General features: G+C 38.3%; 1 protein-coding gene across 1 annotated transcript; it reads right to left on the bottom strand.

Annotated features, from left to right (window-relative positions):
* Positions 1-592: 592 nt before the first annotated feature.
* LOC104412667 (guanine nucleotide-binding protein G(t) subunit alpha-3-like) lies at positions 593-24,605 on the bottom strand. The gene is made up of 8 exons (XM_010023449.1): positions 24,113-24,605; positions 17,574-17,616; positions 12,834-12,975; positions 9,950-10,107; positions 5,928-6,056; positions 2,550-2,679; positions 2,197-2,350; positions 593-878 (listed from the first exon to the last, which is right to left on the bottom strand). The coding sequence occupies exons 1-8, from the start codon at positions 24,228-24,230 to the stop codon at positions 688-690; spliced, it is 1,065 nt and encodes a 354-aa protein (XP_010021751.1). The 5' UTR covers positions 24,231-24,605; the 3' UTR covers positions 593-687.
* Between the last annotated feature and the right edge of the window lie 458 nt (positions 24,606-25,063).

Raw genomic sequence — 25,063 nt, 5'->3', positions numbered from 1 at the left:
GATTCAAATAACTTGCCTACATCTTACTGTGTTTTACTTTCTCCAAACTGGGTAGCAGCCTCTGTCAGTTTTATACATGTGCAGTTTTTATGTATGTGTCCCTCAGCTATACAAAACAGTATAATTAAACATTCATATTTGCACTGCTCTTTGTTGTACACCAGTTAAGTCTGGGGGGTTTACCTTTGTTGAATTAATGGTATGTAATTTTTAGTTGTGTATGTAACATGAAAACAAAAGAGTACTGAATGGAAATGATGTATTGATACTGTTTAATGCTATAGCTTTCTTAAGGCTTCAAATGTAAATAAAAGTCAGGTTTCTCTAACATGTTATCTTTTTTCTCCCATCACTAGAAAATACAGGATACTGAAGTGTCTGCCATTTCCTGAGAAGTGCTGATTACCTTCAAATCATATTGATTAAAATAGGCATTTCTCTTTGATTCCAGCAGGATTTATCAGCGGTTGGCATCTCTGTGGAACATTTCTTTCAATCTTCTTATGAGATACAGAAAGTCAGTGTTGATTGCAATGATCAGGCTACACCAAAGGCTTCAACTGACAGCTAGCGAAAGCTTAATTGATATTGTTTCTTCCCTAGAGTGTTTTATTTCAGTCAGCACACACGACGAAGAAAGAAAAGTGGACTGAGATGAAGTCAGGCTCTAAGCAAGGGAATGAATGGCTAGTAAAGCCCACAGTCTTTCAGATTTTCTTTGATTATTATGTCTGTGACTGCATCGAACACAAACTTGACATTTTGGGTGTCTGTGGCACATGTCAAGTGAGAATATATCTCTTTATCTTCTTTCCTTATGTTCAGGTCTAGGAATTGTTTCTTGATGTAATTTCCAGCATCCTCAAATGTATTTAGTCCTAGTGGAGAGAACGGTAAAAGAAAGAGAAAACACATTTCAATCGGAATTTCCTCACAGCTGCTAAGAAACAAGAATTCTTTTTTCTGATGTTTTTTCTTTTTCCTGAAGAGAATTATCTTCATCAGTAGCTATGAAAATTTTGTGTCTAAACTGCCCATCTAAATTTAAATTTCAACGCCTAACCAAAAGTCTTCATTTCTGAAATGAAATGCTCCTGAGTCAGTGTGAAACAGTTCCTTAACTCTCCCTTAGAGGGAGAGCAGAAAGTGAGAGAAAAAGGAAAAAAAAGGAAGGAGCATAAATTCGAAGGGAATCAAGTGGATAGCAGACAAAATCGGTGGGAAAAACAAAAATGAAGAGATACAGAAATGAAGAAAGAGAAAGGGAAGAATTCATATTCTTATATATTCAGTCACAACTTCCTCACGCAGCTTTTCTGCCTGTTGGTAGCACTGCTTTACAACAGCAGCAGCTGTGGATACTGGAATCACGGACCCACTGTTGGTCTGGATCAGGCTGTGACTCCTGGAGACAGCCTGCTGCTGAGAGCCCTTCCTGGCTCACATCCTGTCTGAAGCCTCAGGATGAGGCTTGGGGGAGGTCAGGGTGAGCTCCCCCAAGTTTAGCCCATAATGTTTGAATATCCCAGTGAAGCACTGAGCAATGCAGGTTGCTCTGCTGATACATCCTTAGAAAGGGAATGATGGAACTGGTTTTCAGGAAGTGAGCAGAATCCATCTTCTAATAACACTGCTTTCAGTATGCTTCATTCTGGAGACTCCCCATCCCAAATACATTAGGTCACTACTACAACACTGTCAGATTTTGGTTTTCCTCTGACACTTATTGACATGGCCTCATATATTCTCTTGCATCAGCTGGGAACAGCTGCTGAGTTTTGTTTCCAGTAGACACTACTGTGACATACCAAAAGAGGCAGACTTCCTTCATGGAATAGGGCTTCAGAAAAGGGACAAAAAACTTGGATTCAGTTATGGTTTGTGAGTAATAAGCCACTGAGTTGTACTGAAATACTGTCTAGCTTCAGCCATCTGAAACTTTTAGTTCTCTCAGCATCCTCCACCGCCAACGGAGAGAAATAAGCATCTCCAGGGAGAGACATGACCCCATCCTAGGGTAAGGATGATGGGTGGGTGAAATGAATTGGATTCTGGTCATGTCTGACCACTACCATTCTTTTGAGAGAAAGGCCAGATGCTTAGGTATCTGGTTAAATGGTTAAATATAAATAGTCTTTAATGTGTGGCCTACACTAATCATCTGAATGTATTTTCTTCTGAAAACCCCAAACTTACCATCATACTCAGGAAAGCAGACACTCAGATGAACTTTTGTTATTTTCTCTTGAAAGAGGTCTTTTTTGTTTAGAAACAGCACAATGGAAGTGGCTGCAAAGCACCTGTGGTTGCAGATGCTGTTGAACAGCTGAAGGCTTTCATGCATTCTGTTCTGTTGAGATGCAAAAGGTAAACATGAGACTGACTTATCTCATCCCCATATGTCATTGTTACTGTAATGTTCTTTACTGGTATGAACAGATATAGCATAATAGCCTTTAAATTGTTATTGGGGAACAGGAATAGTTCTGATATGCAGAGAGTACATTAAAACTTAGCAGCAAAATGGTTGTTTGTCTCTTCTGACTCACCACTTCTTTATCTTCCACCAGAACCATGTCATAGGCACTGAGTGCAGCGCAGAATATGATGCAAGTAACTCCTTCAAAGCAATGAATCCACTTTTTTCTCTCCGATCGCTGTCCACCCACATCAAACATCCTTTGTGGAAAAATAGCATATGTACAAGGTAAAGCACTAACTAGTAAGGACATAGTCATGCTGTTAATGTGCAGAGTGCAATTGGAGATGAATGGCAACCAAATGTTTAGCTTATTGTCTGTTTCTATCCCTAAAGGTCAAGCAGTACTATATATAATTTACAGCTTTGTAGTGGGCATAAAATGAAACATAAAGGCTTAAATACCTGCATATAGGAAATACCTTCAGTCCTTTCAGGTGGCACTCTGAGGAAGTGGGGCTCTGCATAAGAGCTCAGTGAAGTACTAAGCCATGCAGGCACGTATTTATTCAGGACAGAATTCAGACATGAAACATTGACAAAAGACCCTCTAGTCCACAGTTGTTTGTTCATAGTTTTACTTGCAGTGAACTAACACACTGATCAATAAGGCATATGGCTGGAAGCTGGTCATGGGTTGACCCTGATGTAGATCGATATTAAGTCATCTGTTCATTGCCCTGGCATAGTCACTTGGCTAGCTGTATAATCTGCAGTGTGGGGTGTCTGCTCTAACAATCTCTTTAGTTGCTGTTTAAGCAGCAATTCATGTGAGCAGGAATCCCATCATGTATAGAGAGGAAAATGTAGGTCTGTCCTCCTCTGCACTATTCCTTCAGTATCTGCCAGAAATTACTACCTTTGTATAGAGTCATATGAACTTTTTAAGGATTCATTCTATGGGGTCCAAAGCTAACTGAACATAACTAGCTGGGACCTAGCTAGTTAGGGCCCAACTGAGATGAAGCTGTCCTTGATTTGTGGTATGTAACTCTGAAATAAGGGTTATGGGGGAAAAAAGGCTTTAAAATTTAGTCTGCAGTAACGTTTCACAGGCATACAGAATTGTACAAATCTGTATTAATTCCTGCAAGCTTTTGGCATGTGGCCCTGTGAATATTCATGAGAGTCAGTTAAAATAGGAGAAGATCAAGACAAGTCCAAAGGCAATGCTTATGGGCATTTCCTGTTGTACTAACCTTGGTTTGCTTAGCTCTTTTCCTGTCAGCTGAGAGGTTAACATAAGCACTTGTAAAGTTGAAGTCCCTCTGTGAGTGGTAGAAAATGTGTATCTATCTGAGATGATCTTCTTTAACCAAGATGGTCAAAGTCAAATCTTGAAAGCTCTATATTTTCCCAGCACTGCTCTTGGACAACTTAGCTACAGATATGGGACTAGCTGTATATTCATTTTTCATAATGGTACATGACCTGAAGACTAAAATAAAGCTTGCCAGATTTCAGTCAAACTCTTCCTAGCATGGAAATGACAGCAGCAGATGACCTATGAAGATCAGACCTTCTTTAAAAAAAATTTGAGTATGTTCTGAGCTCTGGAAAGCAAAGTTGACATTAGTGAAATAAATTGAAGAGCACAAGAAAGCTAAATTACACTAAACCAGCAAAGTAACTACTAAGAAGATAGCAAATAACAAGAGATGTTATCTGTGCAACAGTAATAGTTCCCTGGAGCAGTACTGGGATTTAGACTTTTACTGCACAGATACAAAATGTTTTCTGCCTCGTTCAGTTCAGAAGAGGGACAAGCATTTAGTGAATGAGGCATCTGTTCATATTTTCTTTTTATCCATGCATAGCTTGTGACCCAAGGCCTCATTTGAGTACATCAACCAAAACTCACTCTGAATGCGAAAGTGTGCCTCTCTTTATAGATGTTTCTATGGTACTTATCAAACCAAGTGCAGAGTCATCAGGATCCCCAGCTGTTTCGCATTGCTCTGGAAATGCAGAGTAGCAGTAACTGGCTGGTTTGGAAGGATTTATAGCCACTCTACATCCCTACAGCAGCTCAAACCCCTCAGACTATTTTGTAGTGATTCTACGTTGTATTACTAAAGTGCCTAATACCACCAATGAACTTACTCACATAACACTACTGTGATGCATAGCAGAGATACTAAACACACTGGGGTTTTTGTATTTGTAGTGGCATTAAGAGCTTTCCTCTTGTTTAGAGACACTTGGGTAACTTAATTCTCAGTTGTGCTGCATTTCAGTTGGACCTAGACACTAATTCTGATGTTCTAATATCAGGACTTGTAGCATTCATGTCAGAGGATTTGCACTCTGATGATTTCTTTCTCCATCCATACATGAACTATGATCGTAATCAAAGGTGCTCAGATTTCCAGTGTACAAAGCTGTCTGGAAACCTGTTAATCAGAGACAAAGAAGATGATGTCTATGACATTGCACCAGAGTGTTTGTGGGTAAGTGCTGAATTTTCAGAGTGATCAGTGTATTAAGAGGTGACAATAATTTATTTGTAAGGCATCTGTTTCAGAATCTTATTTTGTATATGTAATCTCTGTTGTGTCAAACATCTGTGTGGTAGCATAAATGGTTTAGGAAATGTTTAATTGCCACATGAGGGAAATGAAAAAAGAAGCCAAATGAAAAATGCATAAGTTATAATCCTGGTGCTTTATACATCTGTCTATCTCTACAGTTTCTTGTCTAAACTGCATTCGAGTAACATGCACCCAAGACTTTAAATTAAGAATTGAGCAGAATTCAGTCCATAGAAAAACATTATAGAACACTAACTATCACAATTCATTCAAATACATTTTCATATGGAATTTGATGTTTTTAATTGGTTCACCAAGCATAACAAAGTCTTGAGTATCTCAAAGTGTCAATTATTTTCACTCAAATTTCTCAGAGACATTATTTTCAAGATCTTTTTCCTGTACATTTTTCTTTTAATCTTAAATGAACAAGATGCTAATACTGAAATTTCCCATGGGACAGAAATTATTACTTTTTGCCAAATGTAATGCATTCTGGTGTTAAGAGCAGTTATTTCCACTCTCAAAAGAAGAGAGTGAAAGGTTGAGAGTGCATGCAAATTAGTAGTCATCAAATCTTTTGCATGCTGTTAAGGGCATTTAGGTAGGCAAATTTGCTAAATGTCACAAACAATTATTCAAATGGCAGGATACAAATAATGCTTTTTAGACACGTACATATGTAAAAATGTCCTTTTAGGACCTGATATTCGGAGATATTTTAATAACAGTCCATTATATGCTTAAAGTTGGAGTACTGGTGCTAAAATAGCTTGGTTTTTTGGCTGTTTCAAAATATTCCATGAGTGGGTTCAAGGTTATCACAATGGGATTACCAATATTGTAAGAGGTCGAAACATTTGCAAATACATAAGAAAGATAAAACCACAGAAAACTGTCAAACACGGCTTTCATACCTGAAGTTCAAATCCTTGAAAGAAAACTGAGTCTCTATAATCCCAGTTGTTTTCACTCGGGAGTGCAAAACATCTTGCTCACTAGGCACATAGTCCGGCGTTGCTAACCTATCCAAGTCATTGAGGTAACTAAGGAGAGAGAGTGAAAAGAAATGGTGACTGGTGAATTCAAAAGGTGAAATGAACATTAAAAAAACCCACTTCATATTGAGCTGCTTTTAAATATCCTATGTAAATTACACATTTAAATACAGTATATTGGTTTTATACGACCTGGATACACAATCCAGAGCCTTTCTTTGTTTCTTTTCCTTTCCTGCTATATAGCAGTGTGATTTAGTTTTATAGTATAAACATCTTTCTGAGAATTTCGGCTCAGGAAAATCCTTATTTTCCTCAGGGATGCTAAAAAACCACCTTGTCAGGAATGGGCTTTTGGCCGTTTGCTTTCAGCAAGTGGGAACTGCCACCCCAGGGGAAGAACTGCAAGCATCTTTCAGAAGCAGATTGACTAGAAGTAATCACAGCCCGTTATCACACCTGCTGTAACAGTATCCTCCTTCCTAACTGAAAGGATATTTTGGAGGAACTCACATTAAGGGGCTGTTTTCTCTGCAGACCTATCAATTTACAAGAGGAAGTTAAAAAAATAGATATTTTGTCATCAAAACCAGAAACTTCAATGAAGCTGAAGATCCCCTACGTACTGGCACAACACCCTGGAAAAGAGTAGATTATCAGGTTTTCTTGCCTGGGAGACAGAGATAAAATCTGCATGAAATGCGAATCCAGTCCAGATCTTTCAATCCTGTCCTTGTCCCATCACCAACATTTCTCCTGTCTCTTCCAGGGGCACTCATCTCCCTCAAAATGGTTGGAGAGAGCTTATGAATCTTACTAGCTGGTCTAGGAATCAGCATCAAGAGATTATGAATTGACAAAATGAAAAGAAAAGGTGATGTCTGGGTGGCTTGCTACCTTTTAACTACTAATATTCAAATAAAGAACAAAGCCAAATCAATAATCCACATACAATGCCTGAAGCATTTTTAAGCTTTTGGTATCCCAGTTGGCACCTCTCCATTTGTAGCCTCTTGCCTCTGGCAAGCAAAACACAGTCTCCCTAATGTTTTTTAGGCTTCATGCCTTTTTTTTTTTAATTCTCTAACACAAAGTCTGCCCAAAATGAAGGTTCTGTTGTTCAGTTTAACCAGATAACTACCAAAAGAAATCTCACAGCTCATCATCCTTGTCTGCAATATTTAATACATCTGTAAGTAAAAAATAGACTAGACTAAACTGAACTAAACTAAACTAAAATAAAATGATGCTTAAAAAAAAAATAGTCTTCCATATGGAGTTTTCTAAGTAATACTTGGAAATGGGATTTTCTTCCATTTTAAGTTGAATAGACTGGAGCCAGAAATCCTGCAGCTGATCTGAGTCATTCAATGTTTTCCCATTATTTGAGTCCAGGAAACAATCTGGGGTTTTTTAAATGCAGTATAACTCTGGTTCTCTGAGTGGAGTCTGAGGCAAACTCATCTCATCTTACCTTTGTGGAAAACAGCAACAAAAGTAATTTTGCAATTTAGAAAGCATGTAAGCACTAAAATGAATGCTGGAATATAAAATTCATTATAAAGATCTGATAGTTCACAAATACCTAAGTTCAATCCAACACAGCCAACTGTAATTGTATAAAAAAATTAGACCAAGTTAATTTTCTAGTTAATGGAGCAAAAGAGGCATCTTCAGATTCTCCTCAGAGCTGTAGGCAGCTCCAAGGGGGTGATCTCCAATCTGGCTCTCCACTGGAGCAAGAGGTAACACAAGCTAGTGGGTTAGTTTAAATGTGTGATCTTTCCCCGGCTTGAATCAGGTGACACAAATCCTACTCTGAGAGGCAAATGACTGAGCAAACAAAAAGCAAGCAAGCAGAAGTACTACTGTTTGCTGTACAATGACATGGTTTATAATCCTGATTTTGCCCCTTCCTCACCCATTACTCCATCTTAGAACATGATTAATTCCAGGTGAGTCTAAGGAATAAATCCCAACCAAAGTTGGGAGGCTTTTTATTTAGAAGATCTCATTTTTTTGCAATTCAAACACCCAGAGGAAAAGCAGTGATCAAACTTCGTTAGCATGAATTAATAATGAAAAGACTCAGAGAAGATAACCTCAGAAAAACAGAGTTTACACAGTACAATTCAGTACTCTGTGTGGGAGCTGGTTCGCAGGAGCTGAGGAACAGGAGTTTGGTTTTAAAAGAAATGGAAATGTAGCATTAGATTCTTGACTGACTTTAGCTGGTTTTGCACTGATCATTAGAAGCCTAGCAGCAAGAGCAGAAATTAAGTTGATTTTAATGGCTCAGAGCCCAAGGCTAGATTTTCAGAAGCATTGGCTTTTGAAATGAAGACAGAGGATTAGCAGGATATCCAGAAGTGTTCAGACAAATGAAAAACATACCACCGTTATTTTTAACGTAACTAGCAATAAGTAATGGTTATTGGCTCCTTCACAGTCTGTATGAGCTCCCTTAAGTTCTGAAACCCATTGCAGGTTAAAAATCACAGCCCATAACACCCATAACACTGAGAGGGAATTACTTTAGACTATCCTATTTTCTTTTTAGGCAAGAAAACCTAATCTGCAAGGCATAGTGTACTAGAATGTATATAAATATATACACATAGCTATATATGTATAGTAGATGTATATATATATATACACACAGGTAATATATCTTTTTTTCTGCATTAGGCTTTTTTTTTTAATTGGTGGTCATGTTTTTTTTTGTTTGCATTTGTTGTTTTTAATTTCAATAAGTTTCCCTTTTAATTATGATAACTGACTTGTTAGAGGATTTTAGTGCTGGCAACCACAGCATGGCCTGTCCGAAAGGAAACAAAAGATTGCTCTGTGCTATTCCTATAGAAATACTGCCAGATCAGGCACAAATTAACACATGCGATATTTTCTTCGCACTAAGGTCTTCATTCTTGTTTTGAAGATATAAAGAGATGAAGAATTTTTAATATTTTCATGGTCTAGCCCTTCTTGTATCTGCTGTTAGTGAACTATCACTGCCTTTAGCTCACAGGGCTCCTGACCTAGCCTCCGACCATGCCTCTGGTGATGCTTCACGCTGCAGGTGACCTCAGCCTGTAGGAGGAGCTGCAGGAGCAGGGAAACCTGCAACTCCAGACCTTGGAAGATGGATCTGAGCTGGAACAACCTCTGGCCCAGGTCTAGAGTCAGACTCATGCACTCTAGGAAAACTGATGTAGGTGGCACCTCCCTGCTCCGTCCTATACGAGCTCAGGGAGAGAAGAGCAGAGCAGGACTGCCATAGCCTGCAAGAACAGCTGTAGAAGCAACCTAACCAGGGACTCCTGAAAAGTCTAAGCCTACTGACTACATGTAAATTAGCAGACGTACCCCAGCTGAATAGTGACCCTTTGTGGAGTCAAAGCTGAGCAGCCTTAGTCCCCTGCTTATCTGCCTGCCACCTCCCAGGCTGCAGAAAGAGAACTGGGGCTGTCAGGTTGGAGAGTGGCTGTAACAAACCTGGCCAACACCAGGTGGATGCTGAGATGGTAACAGCGCGGGGGACACCCATCCATGCAGCCAGAGTAGTTCAGAGGAAAGTTTTTAGAGTTTTCTCCAGATGTATGTTTAGCAACTTGAAATGCATACATTCATAGGATAACTCTAGGTAAAACCTAAGCTGTTTCAATTCACTTTTTGCCTCGTTTTGTCAATCTTAGAATTACATAGGAAAGAACAGGTTTGGGGTTTTTTGCAGTTTAAACAAACTCACAGAAACAACTTTTTCCTTGTTTTCACTTGTTTCCTTCAGTTAAACATGTCTATTATAAATGTTAGCAAAAAAAACCCCTCACTCTTTTTCAGGTTAATGAGCAATAATTTATGTAGGCTATTCCGCATGTGAGGAATGTCACAAGCCTTCCTACACTGGCATGGCAATGGCCACCACAGCTGTTGTCACCTACTAGGCTGCCGAGTCATTGAGCTGGTACTCCGCTGCCCTTGCGAAGCAGGCCTGGGTACCACCATCACTCCACAGCTGTTTGATGAGTTCAACCAACTCCGAAGACATGTCACCATCCTCCAGAGTTGTTGCCATGGAACACAGCTTCATCTCATCTTCCTAAAGAGAAATTTCAGTAAATATTGTGCAAGCAGACTGTGCTCCTCCACCTCCTTGAAGACGTGCTTGATTTACAATGAGTTGCAGGGCAAAATTTGCCATTTTCACCAATTTTTCCTGCTAGCTGTACTCACCTGTGCATGTAAACATTTTTTCACACGCTCACTTTCCTTTAGTTAGTGTCAAGATTACACTTAAATTGTGATACACAGAATTTACCTCTTGTTTTTGGTGATAGAAGGGTTTAGTTTTACCTTATCATAGGAGTTCACAAAAGGTCCAACTTGGACGGAAGGCTTTTATTGCAAGAGAGAGTTGTGGGGTATCAAAAACTAAATTAAAAATTATATTTAAAAGTTAAACCTGTTGTAAGTACATCAAAGCAGAAATATATAGCTAAATAACTCTAACAATGTATTTGAAAGAAAAATTTCTAGCTTTTGGCCACAGTGAAAAATGTGGCAAAGTGAATATAAATAATGAATGCATTTCCCATGTGTTCTTTTATTTGGGGATGAAGAAACATGTAACTGTATAAAATCCCAAATATTTAAAATATATTATTGTATATTTTTTTTCCTTTTGCAGTCAATCCAAAAAGACTTCAAGTAATCTATTACATCAAAATATGTCTTTCAGTGGTTAACAGTTTAGGAATGTACTGTAAATGAAAAACACGATTAAAATAGGGTCATTTGATACACTGTCACAGCAGTGGATAATTATAGAATGTAATTCCTTCCTAGTATAAGTAGACAACTGAAGTGACTTGCAGTCAATAGCTGCAAAAGTATAAATGGATCCTGACAGACACTGTTTTGGCAGGGAATATGTTTTATACAAAAATAGAACACATCTTCAAAATAAATTTGTAATTCAGTAGAAATTGCAGTTTATGGAAACTTTGTAAAACTCAGAGACTGATCAAAAATGAAACACTGCAGGTTGAGAAATTGAGTTATCATGGATAAAAAGCAAAGTGGGGAGGGAAATAATCACTAAGGCGTTGCCTTTACTTGAAAGAGGAAGAACAGCCGTACAGTTGTCCTTCTACATTAAACAACACTGGCTGTTTACACCCCATCAGTTCACTGAGTGGTGAGATCAGCAGGACTGAGCCATGGTTTCTCCTGTGCACCCCTCATTTGTCTCAAGGGCCGCTTGCAAGGGCACACACTTCTTCAAGATAAGGATTGGAACATTCTCTCCTTCTAGATATCACGTATCATTTAATTATTATAGCTATCACCATACAATGTTGGATTTGTTGGTGGAATAGTCTGCAATAAGAAGCCTTGAGCTCAGAGCCTCCAGGAACACAGTAAATGTTCATTGATCATTGTGCAAAAGGTGCCGACTGTGGATTTTGATGCTTACATAGTGCTAAGAAATGAACTGAGCTATTTAACAAAAAATTTCAACTCCCTGTTCCCCAGGCTGTGAAATACCTTGAAAATAATGTGTGTAGGTGATAGACCAAGTGTGAACATGTATAAGCCTCTCAGAAAGTTTGGCAGGGCTGAGAAAAGAGGCTGAAGTACTGGAGCACAGGCAGAATATCTCAGTTACAAATGGCAAACAGTCTGGACCATGAAGTGGATATTAGAGGATGATCCAAGAGCTGTGGCTGGGTGCTCTAAGGTTCAGCTGCCTTAGGCTATGTAGGCTGGCAGATAGGTCCTTATGTGGTACATGTGTCTATCGCAATTGAGGAGAGGGGCCAAGCTGCAGTACATTCACATGGGCCTATTTTCTGTGTGCTGCATTTGGGCACTGTTACACTTGTTTGAATGACTTGCATTCATGGACCCCTAAGAGAATACAGAGGAGAATATTTAGTTTCTATTTTGTGAAACAACTGTAAGATCTTTAGTCACCTCTGAAACATTTGTTTATAATTTTTTAGGTCAAAGTGCCACATGTCATTGTAATGAAATGTAGACTTCTGGAACAAGAAAAGCTCTTTCAGATAAGCAGATATAATTCCCTCTAAAGTAAACCTCTAAGGAATAGGCAGAATTTACCAAAACTGGAACCGGCTGATATTCTGAGAAATTCTCAGCAAGGTTTGAATTACAGGCAACAGACTAAATCATTACACTAAGAAATATGTGTTTTTCCTTCACTTCTATCCCTGAAAACCTAGCGTGATTGCCAGATGATAGCAGGTCTTCTGGCTGTGGCTTTTGCTCTAAGTGCTTGCACATAGGATTGCTAACTGTGTTGGAAAGCTCAGACTCCACTTCTCTGCAGTGCCAATGGGCTAGTGCTGCATCCATACAACAGGGAGGTACCTGCTCCAGGTGCAATGCCAAATTGGAACATCCCCAACATGTCTAGATGGCCCTTCACTACAATGGCTGAGCCCCAAGGCTTGTTCATAAAAGGGAAATATTTATTATATTTCATGATAGCAATAAATTAGTGACTAAACAGCTAAGAAAAGGTTTTTTTTTTCTTTCCCCCCCCCCCCTTCTTATGTCTTTGCAAGTTGAACATTTCTTTTGGAACAAACAAAATGGCAGTTTATGCAAAGATTAGACCTCAGACATCAGTCTTGAGAAAATAAAAACAAGTTAGGGCATCTTGTCATGTATGATTTAAGCAGTACTCAGTTTCTGCTGTCATAAAGCAAATATGAACCCTCTTTGTTCTACTAGTCTTTACTATTATATTACAAAAAATGCATTTAATGCCAATTTCAGGAGAAAGGGTGTCATACTCACAAGTCTAGCTGGGTTTTCATAACTGATTCCTAAGTTAGGCATTGCTTTCACGATAGACAGGATAGACTGCACTGTGTTACTGTAAATGACAGATCTGAACTCCATGCGTTCGTTTTGGGTGAAACCATCTTTATGGATGATCCTGGTGCAAAAATAGGAAAAAAAAAAAAGGTTTAAGGGATGTATTAAGAAAAAAAAAAAAGAAAACTTGGATCAGATGCTTTTGTGGTCAGTGTGAGAAAGAACTGAATGGATTCAGTTTGGCCCTTGGAAAAGCATTTATCAGTGGCTGATCTGCCTGTTCTGCTGGAACAGGTAAACAGCAGTTTCTGCAATTATGTCAGGTTAAATTCATGAGGTTATTATTGGAATCTACAATGTTAGTCATGGGCTGTCACATTGCTTATTTAATCATTTTTATCTAGAATCTTACATAGAGGAAGATCTTACTACAAAAAACTGAGGTAGTTCTTCAAGAAAACAAAATCATAAAACCTTTAATATTTCTTTGTATACCAGTTAGTATTTCTAGTTACTGAAAACAACAGTGTTACTATTGTTATCTAGAGGTTTTGAGGACATACGTGTTACTCCAGATGATACAGTCTGTTCCAGAGGACAAAGAACCTCAGCAGTTATAGCAAAGTCATCTAATTCTGACAGAGGGATTATAATTTCGTAATCCTCCTTGACTGGAAAAGGGCACGAGGTTAAAGTTCTCCAAGATCAATGTGCAGATTATATCATGCCTGAGAGACACCTTTTCCTTAACTTGTGGAAAGGGATGAAAACTTCACCCGTTTTGGAGTAGCGTACTCTCAATGAACAGACACCCAAAGTGCTTTGGCTGCTGCTGGAACCAAGGGCCTGTTCTTCCTCACTTCAGTTGTTCAGAGATGAAGTCCAGGTTGTTTAATAAGTCATTTCTGGGGTTTGGAGTTTGGGGTTTTTCGCTGTCTCTTGCTAGAGGTACAGTCTGGACAGAGCTATACAATCAGAAAGGGTTGATGTGAAAGGATCTGACAGGTTAGCCCAGAATAAGTATAGGTGTGTGTCTTTGGGACACTTGCCCTTCAGGGGGAGAAGTCAGCCCTGTCAGAGAACAGGTCACTCCCCCACACACATGTAAAACCCAGATCACAACTCAGTGTGTCTTAACATCTCTATAACTTATAGATGTCAGAAAACCCAAAAGTTGCATTCTTGTGTCTGTAGGAAAGGCATCTGTAGGAAAAAAAGGCTTCTCTTAATGTTTCCCAAATCACTCTAGACCATGCAAACCTATAAAGTCTGCTTTGAAGCTTTGATTTTTTGAATGCCTTTTTCAGCACAAATTCAAATGAAACTGCAAGATTCAAAGGAATCCTATTGAACTTGGGACAAAGAAAAAGGGACCCACGTTATGCAGTCTGGTACTTTTGCACTGGTACTTAACCATATTCTGGTCACTCTTCCCCTTTTACTACCTGTGAATGAAGCAGTTTTTCTACAAATAATGGAATGAAATATATAGAAACTCAAACCCCATGAACTACATGAACTTGGTTTAACTATTTTTGTGTCTCACAGCAGTGGCCGTAACAGGATTGCTGGGGAAGATGGATGTTTTGCCTGCAGCTGCAAAAATCTGGAATGAGAGAGAATGAAAGGCCCTGGCACAGTACAAAAATGGCTATTTTATATTTTCATGATTTCTTTTTGAAGAATAAAGGAAGGAAGAAAATATAAGATTTTGAAATAAAACTAGATTTGGTAATTACACAAAGAAAACTGTGCTTTGCCTGAGGCTTTTCATGTACTTTTTGTTTGGTTTGGGTTTTTTGGTTTTGGGCATTTGTTTTAAATACCATATTTATGTCCTCTGGAGGAAGGTATGTTCACCAGCCTTTTAAATCAGCAGAGAATTTTGCTGCTTTTATGAAAGATCTGTCATTCTTAAGGAAGGATTGTAAAACAGGCTGACATCTTTTATGGCCAAAAGGATCATTTTAGCAAATGGAAAATTTTGTTCCCTGATGCTCCTTGAAAAAATGAACAACTTAAACAGGTTAATGCAGGATGCTGAAGGCATGAGGTGATTGGCTACAAGTCATAATACCTGAATTGTGTTTCTACTGGGGGAAAAGCATTAGTTTCCTCTTTTGTTTTGTCTTGTCTTCCATGAAGGGAGGACTTCTCACCAGATAGCTACAGTTGATTCAGTCACAACAGACATGATGAGTTATCATATATTTTGATTCCTACTCTTCATTTTGCTGAATTATTTGTAGTAGGTTTGTGGTGCTATCTTAGAGCACAGCATAAGAATACTCAACTTGGTTAGATCGCACATTGAAAACGATCCAGTCAGAAGCACAGAGCTCCACAGAAGCTGTCTTTTTTTTCCTTTTTAGTTATGTCTCATAGCCACCCAAGCCTTTTTAGGGCCTTGCAGCATGTCTGTATTTTGAACATCAGAAAATAGTGTGCAAAGCTAAGTGGAAGGATTTAACTTTAATTGAAATCTTCAGTCTGAAAAGAAGGAGGTTTATGAATTAGAAAATTATATTCATAGGAGTAAAATTACCCTGATTGTGGTGGAAAATTGTATTTTCAGCAAAATTGTTTCTTCTATAAGCACCTACCAGTATTCTCTAGAAAATGTTAAATTTTAATGAAAAAATTAACAAAGTAGGTTTTTTTTACTGAAAAACTTCTTTTTTTAAAAAAAGTCCTTGATTGTGACAGAAGATGACATTTTATATGAAAAATTATAATCTTAATGGACAGTTTTCCTGTAAAATAATTCATATTTGTGATCAGGTTGACAGCTCAGAAATGCACAGGGCTTTAAAGATAACACTCAGCTTTGCAGTTTTCTGCCCCTTCCTCAATGCTATTAGTGTTATAAGCCTTCTTAAAGTGAGTAATTCAGAGGGTCATCTTTAGTCTGTTCCTACTTGAGGAAGCTTTGAGCACAATGCATTTCAATGGTTGTCTGAATAGGGAGGGTGTCCTGATTGGAACTCAGATACAAAATTATCCACCATTGAAATGGAACAAAATATGTTAGTAAAGAATTTGATGGATGGTTCTGAATCTGTCTTGCTATAAACTGCTTAAATAGGAAATTGGTCTTATGACAACATCTTTTACTGAGCTCTTTAAAATGCATTGGTGAAGGCATGAAATAGTTAAGAGAACTTAAATTTGGAGTAGTATTACTGACTTCAAAAAACAGTCTGATTTTTACACAGTAAGGGATTGGTGCTTACGAAGTGGGGTCATGTTCAAACAGTTGCAGTGAATGTGTAATTTTTTTCTCTGTTTGAACAGGTCTAGGAAGCAGACCTAGACACTGTGTATGAAAATAGGGCTAGATGCAACAGCAATATTTCAGCAGGTTAAGGAGGACTTTTGCTACCTATGTAAATACAATCTCTTGAACTCAGGTGGATTATCTGTTTAAACAGGGTACATGACTAGTGTTTTGGCTACGCCTGGAAGAATAACATGAACTAATTTAGTTTCAGCCTGTTTGACTATATGTGAAAATATTGTGATAGTAAATTGTAAAAGGACATACACACAGATTTGACCTTCCTTAGAAGCCAGGGGAAATAAAGCTACTGACTTCAATCTGTGTGGCACCATGTGCACTTTGAATGAACATCTACAAGTATTCTTGCAGTAGGTTTACGGTGCAGTCACAAGCTCTTCCCATCCAGGTACTCACTCTGAATTTGAACAGGGATTTCTTCATTACAACTTGTACAGCCTGTTTTTTCCCAGATTGATTATTGTATGAAAACTTTTTGGGGTGATACTTTCCTCACTAAGAGCAATTCTTTTGATTGTCTCTTCTCGTGCTAGATGGTGGGTACCAGCTGCTCACTGTGTAGGCTGGTGGTTAAATATGTTCACACATCACGTATGGGAGACCTGAGAACAATCTTTGTAACCTCTGGCAGGAGTTGGAATAAGACTGTGGAGACCAAGAAGAATGATCTACAGAGGCCAGTTTAAAAAAACCCCAAAAAAACAGAAAACAGACTTTCCCTATTATACAATGTGAATACTTCAGTATTTTCTCTTGCAATACAGTGAAATCAAATAAAATTAATAAGGACCAAGTTAGTTAAAATTGAACAAAGGGAGATGATTCACATCATATGTAATTAAATTGTGGAGCTCCCTGCCATAGAATATTGTGGATGTTACTCGTTTACATTGGGTGAGAAAAGATTCAGGAGAAACATAGGCATGGTTTAATTGAGGGCTACTGAACATAGTGATGTTACCTGGTTCAGGGTCATGCCTGAGCCACAAGTCAGTGGGTACTATCAGGGTACCCAGTGCAAGTATAACTGTATGTTTACTTGTTTGGTCTGATGATCTTCTGCAAGCACCTTTCATTAGCTACTGCAGGAGACAGGATGCTAGGCTAGGTGAATCTGCTGTGACTGGTTGTCTTATGTTCTCACTACAGTACTGTAACTCCTACCAAAGCCAATAAGGAAGCTTCCCTGGTCTTCAGCAAGGAGTTGGACCAGTGCATGATTCGATCAGACAGATTTGATTAACAGTCCAGCTGTGTCTTATAGTCACTTTGTGTTCATGTGATTGAATGAGAACTTGATTTGAATGATGTTTCTTTGCATTTTATTCAAATGAGCATAAATATTGTAATAAGACATTAGCTAGATAGCTTACACTACAAATACCAAATTCAACAACTGGTATGAATATTCATATACTTACTTCATTTGCTTTACAATAGTGCTCTTTCCCGACTCTCCAGCACCTGCAGGAGGGGAATGTTGAGAAGATGTGGTTGATAGTTAAGTAGAAAGTTTTAAAAATAACTGTCTAAACCAGAATTTTGTACCTATGAAGAGACATGGATGTTTTAGATCCCCATTGTACTAACTAGAACCCTCCTTAGTGTCCACGCAGACTTAATGAAATCTTGGTAAAGTGTTAATTCTAAAGAGGAAAGAGACATTTGAAAAGAAAGGAACATTCAGTCAATAAGATAAAAATGCAGACTCTTTAACTAAAAAGGAAATAAAATATGGGTCTTATATTGATTTCATGTCTGGCAGATAGATAGACATAAAACTATGAACAAACTAGAGCTTCTGACATTAGGTGATTTGTAGCTGCTCATTTAACATGTATCGTGACCTTTTGTAAGCCAAACCAGCCAGCCAGCCTCTATGAGCAACTGGAAAAACAAAGTGTGGAGACTTGCATGTGGACTAGCTCATGATGCAGAGGCAGCACATGAGCAAATGTCTTGACACTGGTGTTTCATCTTCTGCTACGAAGTAGTATGGCTGGAAGTGGGAAACCTACAGAGCAATGCAACAGATGCTGCTTGGGAACAGTTCTGCAGGAAGTCCCCAGAGCAGTCAGGGAGGCACAGGCATTTGCTTTATCAGCCAGTTGCAAAACCGGTGTGTAGGTTTGGTCAGATTATGTACAGTTAATTTGTCCTTCTTGTCTCATGGAATGTGAATAATCACAGCGCAAACCTTCTCCACTGGAAATCTGTGTGAGTGACTATCATCATATGTCAGTCAGAGTTGAGGCTTAGCAAGAGCAGCCAGACAAAAGCTGGATTTTGAAAGCACCTGGAGAGGATTTAGCTTTGGCTATGAAACCATGGGACAGGATTCATCACTGCTTTTGTCTTTGCAGGTTATGATTTACCTCACTGGACGGCGTCAGATATTTTTGATGGAAGAGGAAATCTGGGGCATAGCTATTTTAACTGAAGGCTTCTTGGTGAATGGAACAAACTGATTATGGACTTCCCAAACAGATTTTGAAAAACTAATATAATTTACATGACAGGGATTCATTTACCCAAATGAATCACAGCAGACAGCAAACCATACACAAAACATTTCCTGATGTGAACAGCAGAAAGTGCGAGAGAAAAACCAGCCTATGCAAAATGGGATGATGCTGCCATCTGCCACAGTTTGGAAAAAATGCAAATTTTATGTAGATCATTTATTATCCCTTCAATGCCCTTATGAAGAACTTCGTAAAGCCCTGTCAGCAAGGTGGCGTTTGCTACACTTTTTGTAGGGAAGAGAGCAGGCTGTGCTGAGAATGCATACATTCACCCCCCAGAAAGATGCCAGGAAACCTAATATAGAAATAAAGCTCTCTTCCAGATCTGAAAGGAAAAATTAAAATAGAGTGGGAGGCATAATTTACATTTTTCTACTTCTGATCATCTTTAATTTATGATCTAGTAATGCCTTTATCTACACAACAGACGACTTTCAGACATTGGCATCACTCCGGAGTATCGTGTTAGTTGTAGCAGAATTTGCACGCCAGGAAGTAGGTCAGAAACAATTTACTTTGCACCTGCTTCCTTTCTTCCTTCCACATCCTGTGCATCCTGCTCTTCCAGCCAGGGCCACATGGTAGGACAACAAGGACAAGGGCGTTCCCACCCACCACAGTAGCCTTCCTCTTGCAGAAACAGTGGCAAAAGTGGCCAAAGGGCATGACAGGCCTTACATGACTGCACGGAGAGCCAAAAGCAGTTTCTCTTTAGGAGGCAGTAAGAAGGGTAATCATAATCAAGTCCAGATTTTCTGAATAAGAGACGAGAACTGAGGCCAAGCTCAGTCCTGTCCTGGAGCTTGGGAAGTTTAACTGGCTTTTGGAAAACTCTCTGTCACTGTGAAGATTTATAGCTCATCCTGATAGGAACCAGCAGTAATACACCACAACCCGTATTTTGTATTTCACGTATTTAAGATCTTCTAGTTTTTTCAAGTTTACCTCTGATTTCTCTGTCTCTATTTTGATGCCAGGATAAAAGCACAGAAAATAAAGGCATGGAAATCTCAATCAATGCCTGGAACTCTGGCCCCACTCCTGGAAGCTGAAAGATGTTCCGACTCCAGTAAGGTCAATGGGTGTTTGCTCCCACACTTCTTCCCAGAGATCACGTTCACCATGCCTCAGGACATGTCACATCCATCTACATGAGGTTCTGCACAAGAAGCACTCTGGCAAACTATAACTTGCCTCTCTTCTTGCTTTGAATATTTCAAACTGCACCTCATCATGTCCCAAGCCCACTATATTTTAAGGTGCACTGGGCTCCAGAAGAGGCTCAAGAAGAGCCAAGAAGTGTGGCTGCAGGCACCGGGCTGCAAAGGAGCCATCACCCAACAGCCTGACATGAATTGGCCTGCTGCTCTGGGAGTGCGTAACCTCTTCCCTGCAGGTCACCAAGGAATATAGACAGAGCAGACAGAGAAAAAACTGTAGGTGCCTTGAAAGCTGGTGAGAATCTCTCAAATTCAAAGAAGAACAGAGTCCAGGACCTCAATGTAACTTAATGTTACCATTTTTCTACAAATTTGTTTGAATAGTTGTGGAAACTGGGAAGGGTTTAAGCCCTTTTCAAGATTAGCATCTGCTGAGCCATTGAAGAAGGTGGTTTTTTATACATTTTAAGCTGATTTTGTGTCTCAGATCAAGAGCTATTATCTTCTTACAGTTATTGTTTATGTGGAAGTAAAGCTTTGGTTTAGAAACATTTCCAGAAGTAAATGTAACAAAAAAACCCCAAATCCTACTGCCTGAATATTTTGCTTGAAACCTGTCACAAAAGCTGCTCTCAATGACATAAACCAGCAAAAAAGGAAAAGCAAATCTTCAAATCAAAATCAGAAAAGGTTCCACACTGCTGTCTGAACCTTGTCTGTGCCACTCAGAGCTCTGGAAACTGAACTAGATTGGAAATTGTATCTTCCTGGCTCTTTTACCAAACCCAAAACATATTCTCCGTGAGAGAAAGAAACTAGAAAAAAGATCTAAGATCTAGCCCTCTTGAGGGAATAAGATCCTTAAACACTGCCTCACACCCGCCCCAGAAAAGGAAAACCAGTGAATTCTAACCAGTAGGACTATTGGACCATCGTAGTGCTCAGCCTTTGCTTCCCGTGCAAGTGTTAATCATAGGAACTTAAGCGTTCAGTAACTGATTCATTTAATTGGTTTTAAATGTCTATACTATAAACGTCTACATCCAGACCACTTACCAGAGACCTCTTTTAATAAGTCAGTGGAGAAGAATATTTGCTACTAAAGCAAAAGAACAAACAGCTTCATTTTTTCTTACCCTGAAGCAGATATTTAAATTAAATTGGTAAGCTGTGCCCTAAAAATGAGTATTTCTCAGTAAAGTGAGCTGAAGATGATGAGCTCAAATGAGGGTGAGTTTTGTCCTGCCACTGAAAACTATAGACAATGAGGCCATGGAGTAATGCTTTGAAAATAAATAAGTTCAAAGTATTAACAATTATTTAAGATGAAGCTATGTTCTTGTTTCTGCAAGACACCACTGTGAGCATCAGCTGCTCTGGCCACATTTGGAATATGTGTTGTACTTTGCACACAAACAAATTGCAGGTTGCCCTCCTACGAAGAACATAAACTGTGTATGATGTAGGCAAGATATGGCCCTGATTCAAAGGAAATAAAACTTATACCTCGAGGTTTCTTCCAGACTCATAAAACAATCTGAGCTTTTTGAAGTCTAAGGCCAGATTTGTGGACAAGGTACAGGTGCGGAATGGCATTAACCCTCCTGGCTCCTGTTCAACTAGTGAAGAAGCTCAGAAAGTGGCATAATTTTCCCCCTCCTCCAGTTTATATGTGCAGCTTTTATTGCATGCCATATAAACTGTAAATTGCCACCTCAACACAGATAATGTGTTTGCCCAGGTCACAGAACTTAACATAAACAAATGTTGTGTCTAATTTTTCTGCATTAAATTTCTTCTTTGTAAACGGACCTAGTGGTGAATGCGGAGGGACCAGACTATATATTAAATAATCCTCTCAGGAACTGGTCAGAATATGTATGTTTTACATTTTAAGGGTAAGAGCATAGTAATCATGCTGAATTTTTTTTCTGAGTATTTTCTACCAATCTGCCTACTGCAAAAGGAACACTGGTGACATCTCGTCTGTAATATGACGGACATATAGTCCAAATGAGCAGAAACCTAGGACTAAAGTAGGACTAGGCTGGTTGGCTCAGAATAGAGCTGACCTTGATTTATGAAGTGTAAAAGTTAGAATCACTTCTGAGATCACCTCAGAGGTTTGGAAAGGTACAGATTTGAACACAGCAGGTTCGATCCTCTCCTATCTGATGTCTTCACTGTTTGACTGCGGAAGGGGTTATGGTGGTCCTTTTACACATTGCTTCAGCAGCTGTGATTCCAGGTGTTCGAGAGACACTTTCACTCTAGCTGTGCTATTGGCTGGAAACACGTTGTATTCACTCCTTTCATTTTTAAGAACAAGAAAATTCGAGCTGTTAAGTCTATAATCTTTTTTTTCTCTCTCTTCAACATGTTTTTTACTAAGTCCTTATGATCTGTTGTAACAGTTTTCAGGGAGAAAAAAGCCTTCTGAAGTGTTAACCACTGACAAATTTGAATTTTTGTCATGTGTGACATGAGTAAAGGAAGATACTTTAAAAATACATCCTATGAAGAAAACTTCAGTGAACGTATTTCAGATTCTGATAAACATCTTGTCTCATGAAAAGAATGCTTGCATAGGTGATGAAACTAGAATATGTTCAGATTTGAAATGAATGAAATAGAAGTGTTTTTCACATCGCTTGTAATTTATCTCCAAGTATTTTACTAAAGGTATCTTGAGACTGATAAAAATAGTGTCAGAAGCAGACTGGTTATATACATTAGGAAACATTTAAAACTAAAGTCCTTAATACTAAATACATACATAAGTTCTGGGAGGGGTAATTTAGTCTGTGTCCTGGTGTAAGACAACTTCCAGTGCTATTGCCAAGGCATGAAATCTTGAAGATCAAAATATATCATCAAAATTCTTACCTCATAAATTTCTCTTCATTTCATAAAGTCCTCTGTATCCTATAAATTCCTCTTAAAGGAATTCTTACATTTTCCTCATGGATCAGTGTTGGATAAGGCCAGAGACAGGATGCTGAGGTAGATGGACCCTAGTTCTAACTCAGAGTGCCAAATCCTTTTTGTAAGAATAGGTTGAAAGTATCAAAGCTTTATGCAAGTTTAAATGAAAATATGATTCTGTTTTTCAACCAGCTTAAGCTTGCCTCAGTAGGGGCAATATTTTGTTTTAATGTGGCAGAGAAAATCTTTGTATTATCCATTGGACTGACAGGCTTTGTAAACTGCAATCTGAATGCTGATGGTTCATAAAGTGCATCAACCTGCTACTTTCCTGTTACTATTTGAGAAGCCTGCATGGTTGTGCTTTTCTCTTATTTCTTTATTAATAATAGTAGTTAGATTCTCAACAGGTATAAATAGACTTTTTGCATAAGATGCAAAACAACAGAGTTAAGCCGATTTGCTTTATCTAAAGGATCTCACTATCCTTTAGTCTGAATAATTATCAGTTTAAAACCACTTGTAAGCACTGCAGTTACAATAAAGGAAAAAACAGATATGTTTTAATGATCACAAACTGCTTTCCTATGCATTTGGAGAAACCAATATAATATCTCATGACAGGCATTATACTGTTGGAAAAATATTAAAATGGTGGCAGCGTTAATTGTGTTCTTGGATATTTCTTGTACAATAAGAAAAATGAGAGAAGACTAAAGCTGTATCAAGAAAAAAAATTTTTTGCCATTACACCTGCTGGCTGTTAATAAATTGATCACAATGTGGATTAGAAGTGGTAGTCTGTGAGAATATTAACATATATTCAGCTCGTTTCATTACCTTCCATTCCACTCTCCACAATATCATTTTTATGCATCGAAAAACCCATTTCTAAGTCATTTTTTGCTTCTGGAAAAAAAGAAGTGCAGCAGTTTGGAAAATAAACAATATCAGTGACACCTGTGGATTTTCTATGTAACCAGTTATCTCATTTAGCCCTCCTGTAAATTAATGCATATAGATTCATGAAAAAAAGATAAGCCTGTGCTACATTCTCTATAAATAAGCATCAGAACATTTATTCTAGCAGTAGGTTCTCATTTTTTGAATCTTGTCAAAGTCAAGGATTTATAATAGTTAAAATTGAATTCATGCAGCAACGTGGCCATTTCCAGCCTGTTCCTTATGACTTCATGAGTGTCCACAACCAGAAGATACTTTGTGTATGTATTACAGGATTGTCTTCTTCAAATACAACAGTGAGAGGTGAGAAATTCACTGTACTGAAATATAATTCCAGAGAAAAAAAAACAATGGAAAAGCATTATAAGCAATTTTTGTTCTATTTACCCAACAGTAGTAGTTTGACTGTCCTGGCTTCCCTCTCTGCATCTGCCTGGAGTTTCTTTTCCAGTTCTCTGGATCTCCTGGCCAACTCCTTGCTCTCAGAACTGGCTCCACTGCCCATCTTGAGGTGTTAAAGACTCTGTGTTCTTCCAGCTGATTTACTTCTTGTCAGACTAGCTGCTTTAATGCAGAAGAAGGACAACAGCCTGTGCTTAAAGAAAATCTAAAAATCCCATTCGAACTCCGTGTTCAGCCTTCAAATCAAACGGTCCCTTTTCACCTGTCACATGATCTGGAGATGCTGTGCTCAAGGATTTATATAGGGACATAGAAACGTAATATTATGACATCATACAATTCAAATGATCCATTCAAGAGCAAAACCGAGGTATGACTAGATCTCTGTCCTTGTTTGGACAGGTTCCAGCTTCACATGCATCAAAGAACTGTGCAGAATGTCTTGAAACAATAAAATTGGGAATAACTCTGCTCAAGGAGAGAAAACCATCTTTGAAGAATGTGCAGAATTTATTCGTTATCTTATGTAGTGGTCATAGGTCTAAATATACGTATATTCTTTATTTTAAAATGACAGAATTAGTATTTATATAGTTAAGACATGTTTTGAGTTATTAACATGCAGAATGTTTGCTACATTTTCATATTACAGCAAGTACATTTATTTTCTTGTAATGGTAATGGGTACTTCACTTCCATTTGTAAATCTTGCTAGTGTGCAACACTATAATTTTAATATCATAACTATTCAATTTATAAAGTATTTCAATTATATAAAGCATACAAACATAAAATTATTTTACAGTTCTACAATTATTGACTAATAATAGTCAATAACACTCTGACTTTACAGTACAGAAGCTTACAATGTTTAGCCTGGAAACTATGTTCAGTGTTAAAGGGTTATATAAGCATGCAGGTCAGTCTGGGTGACAT

This window comes from Nestor notabilis, unplaced genomic scaffold (genome assembly GCF_000696875.1).
Source record: "Nestor notabilis isolate BGI_N333 unplaced genomic scaffold, ASM69687v1 scaffold1581, whole genome shotgun sequence".
Classification (NCBI taxonomy): Eukaryota; Metazoa; Chordata; class Aves; order Psittaciformes; family Psittacidae; genus Nestor; species Nestor notabilis.
Note: the sequence above shows the minus strand (reverse complement) of the source record. Positions and strands in the feature narration are given on the sequence as shown.

Excerpts from the sequence above, each read along its gene's own strand:
- LOC104412667 (XM_010023449.1), bottom strand. The coding sequence starts at position 24,230 with ATGGGCAGTGGAGCCAGTTCTGAGAGCAAGGAGTTGGCCAGGAGATCC. Across the intron at positions 17,617-24,112 it reads AGTCAAACTACTACTGTTGG|GTGCTGGAGAGTCGGGAAAG; the intron begins GTAAATAGAACA and ends CCCCTCCTGCAG. Across the intron at positions 10,108-12,833 it reads ATGAAAACCCAGCTAGACTT|GAAGATGAGATGAAGCTGTG; the intron begins GTGAGTATGACA and ends ATTTCTCTTTAG.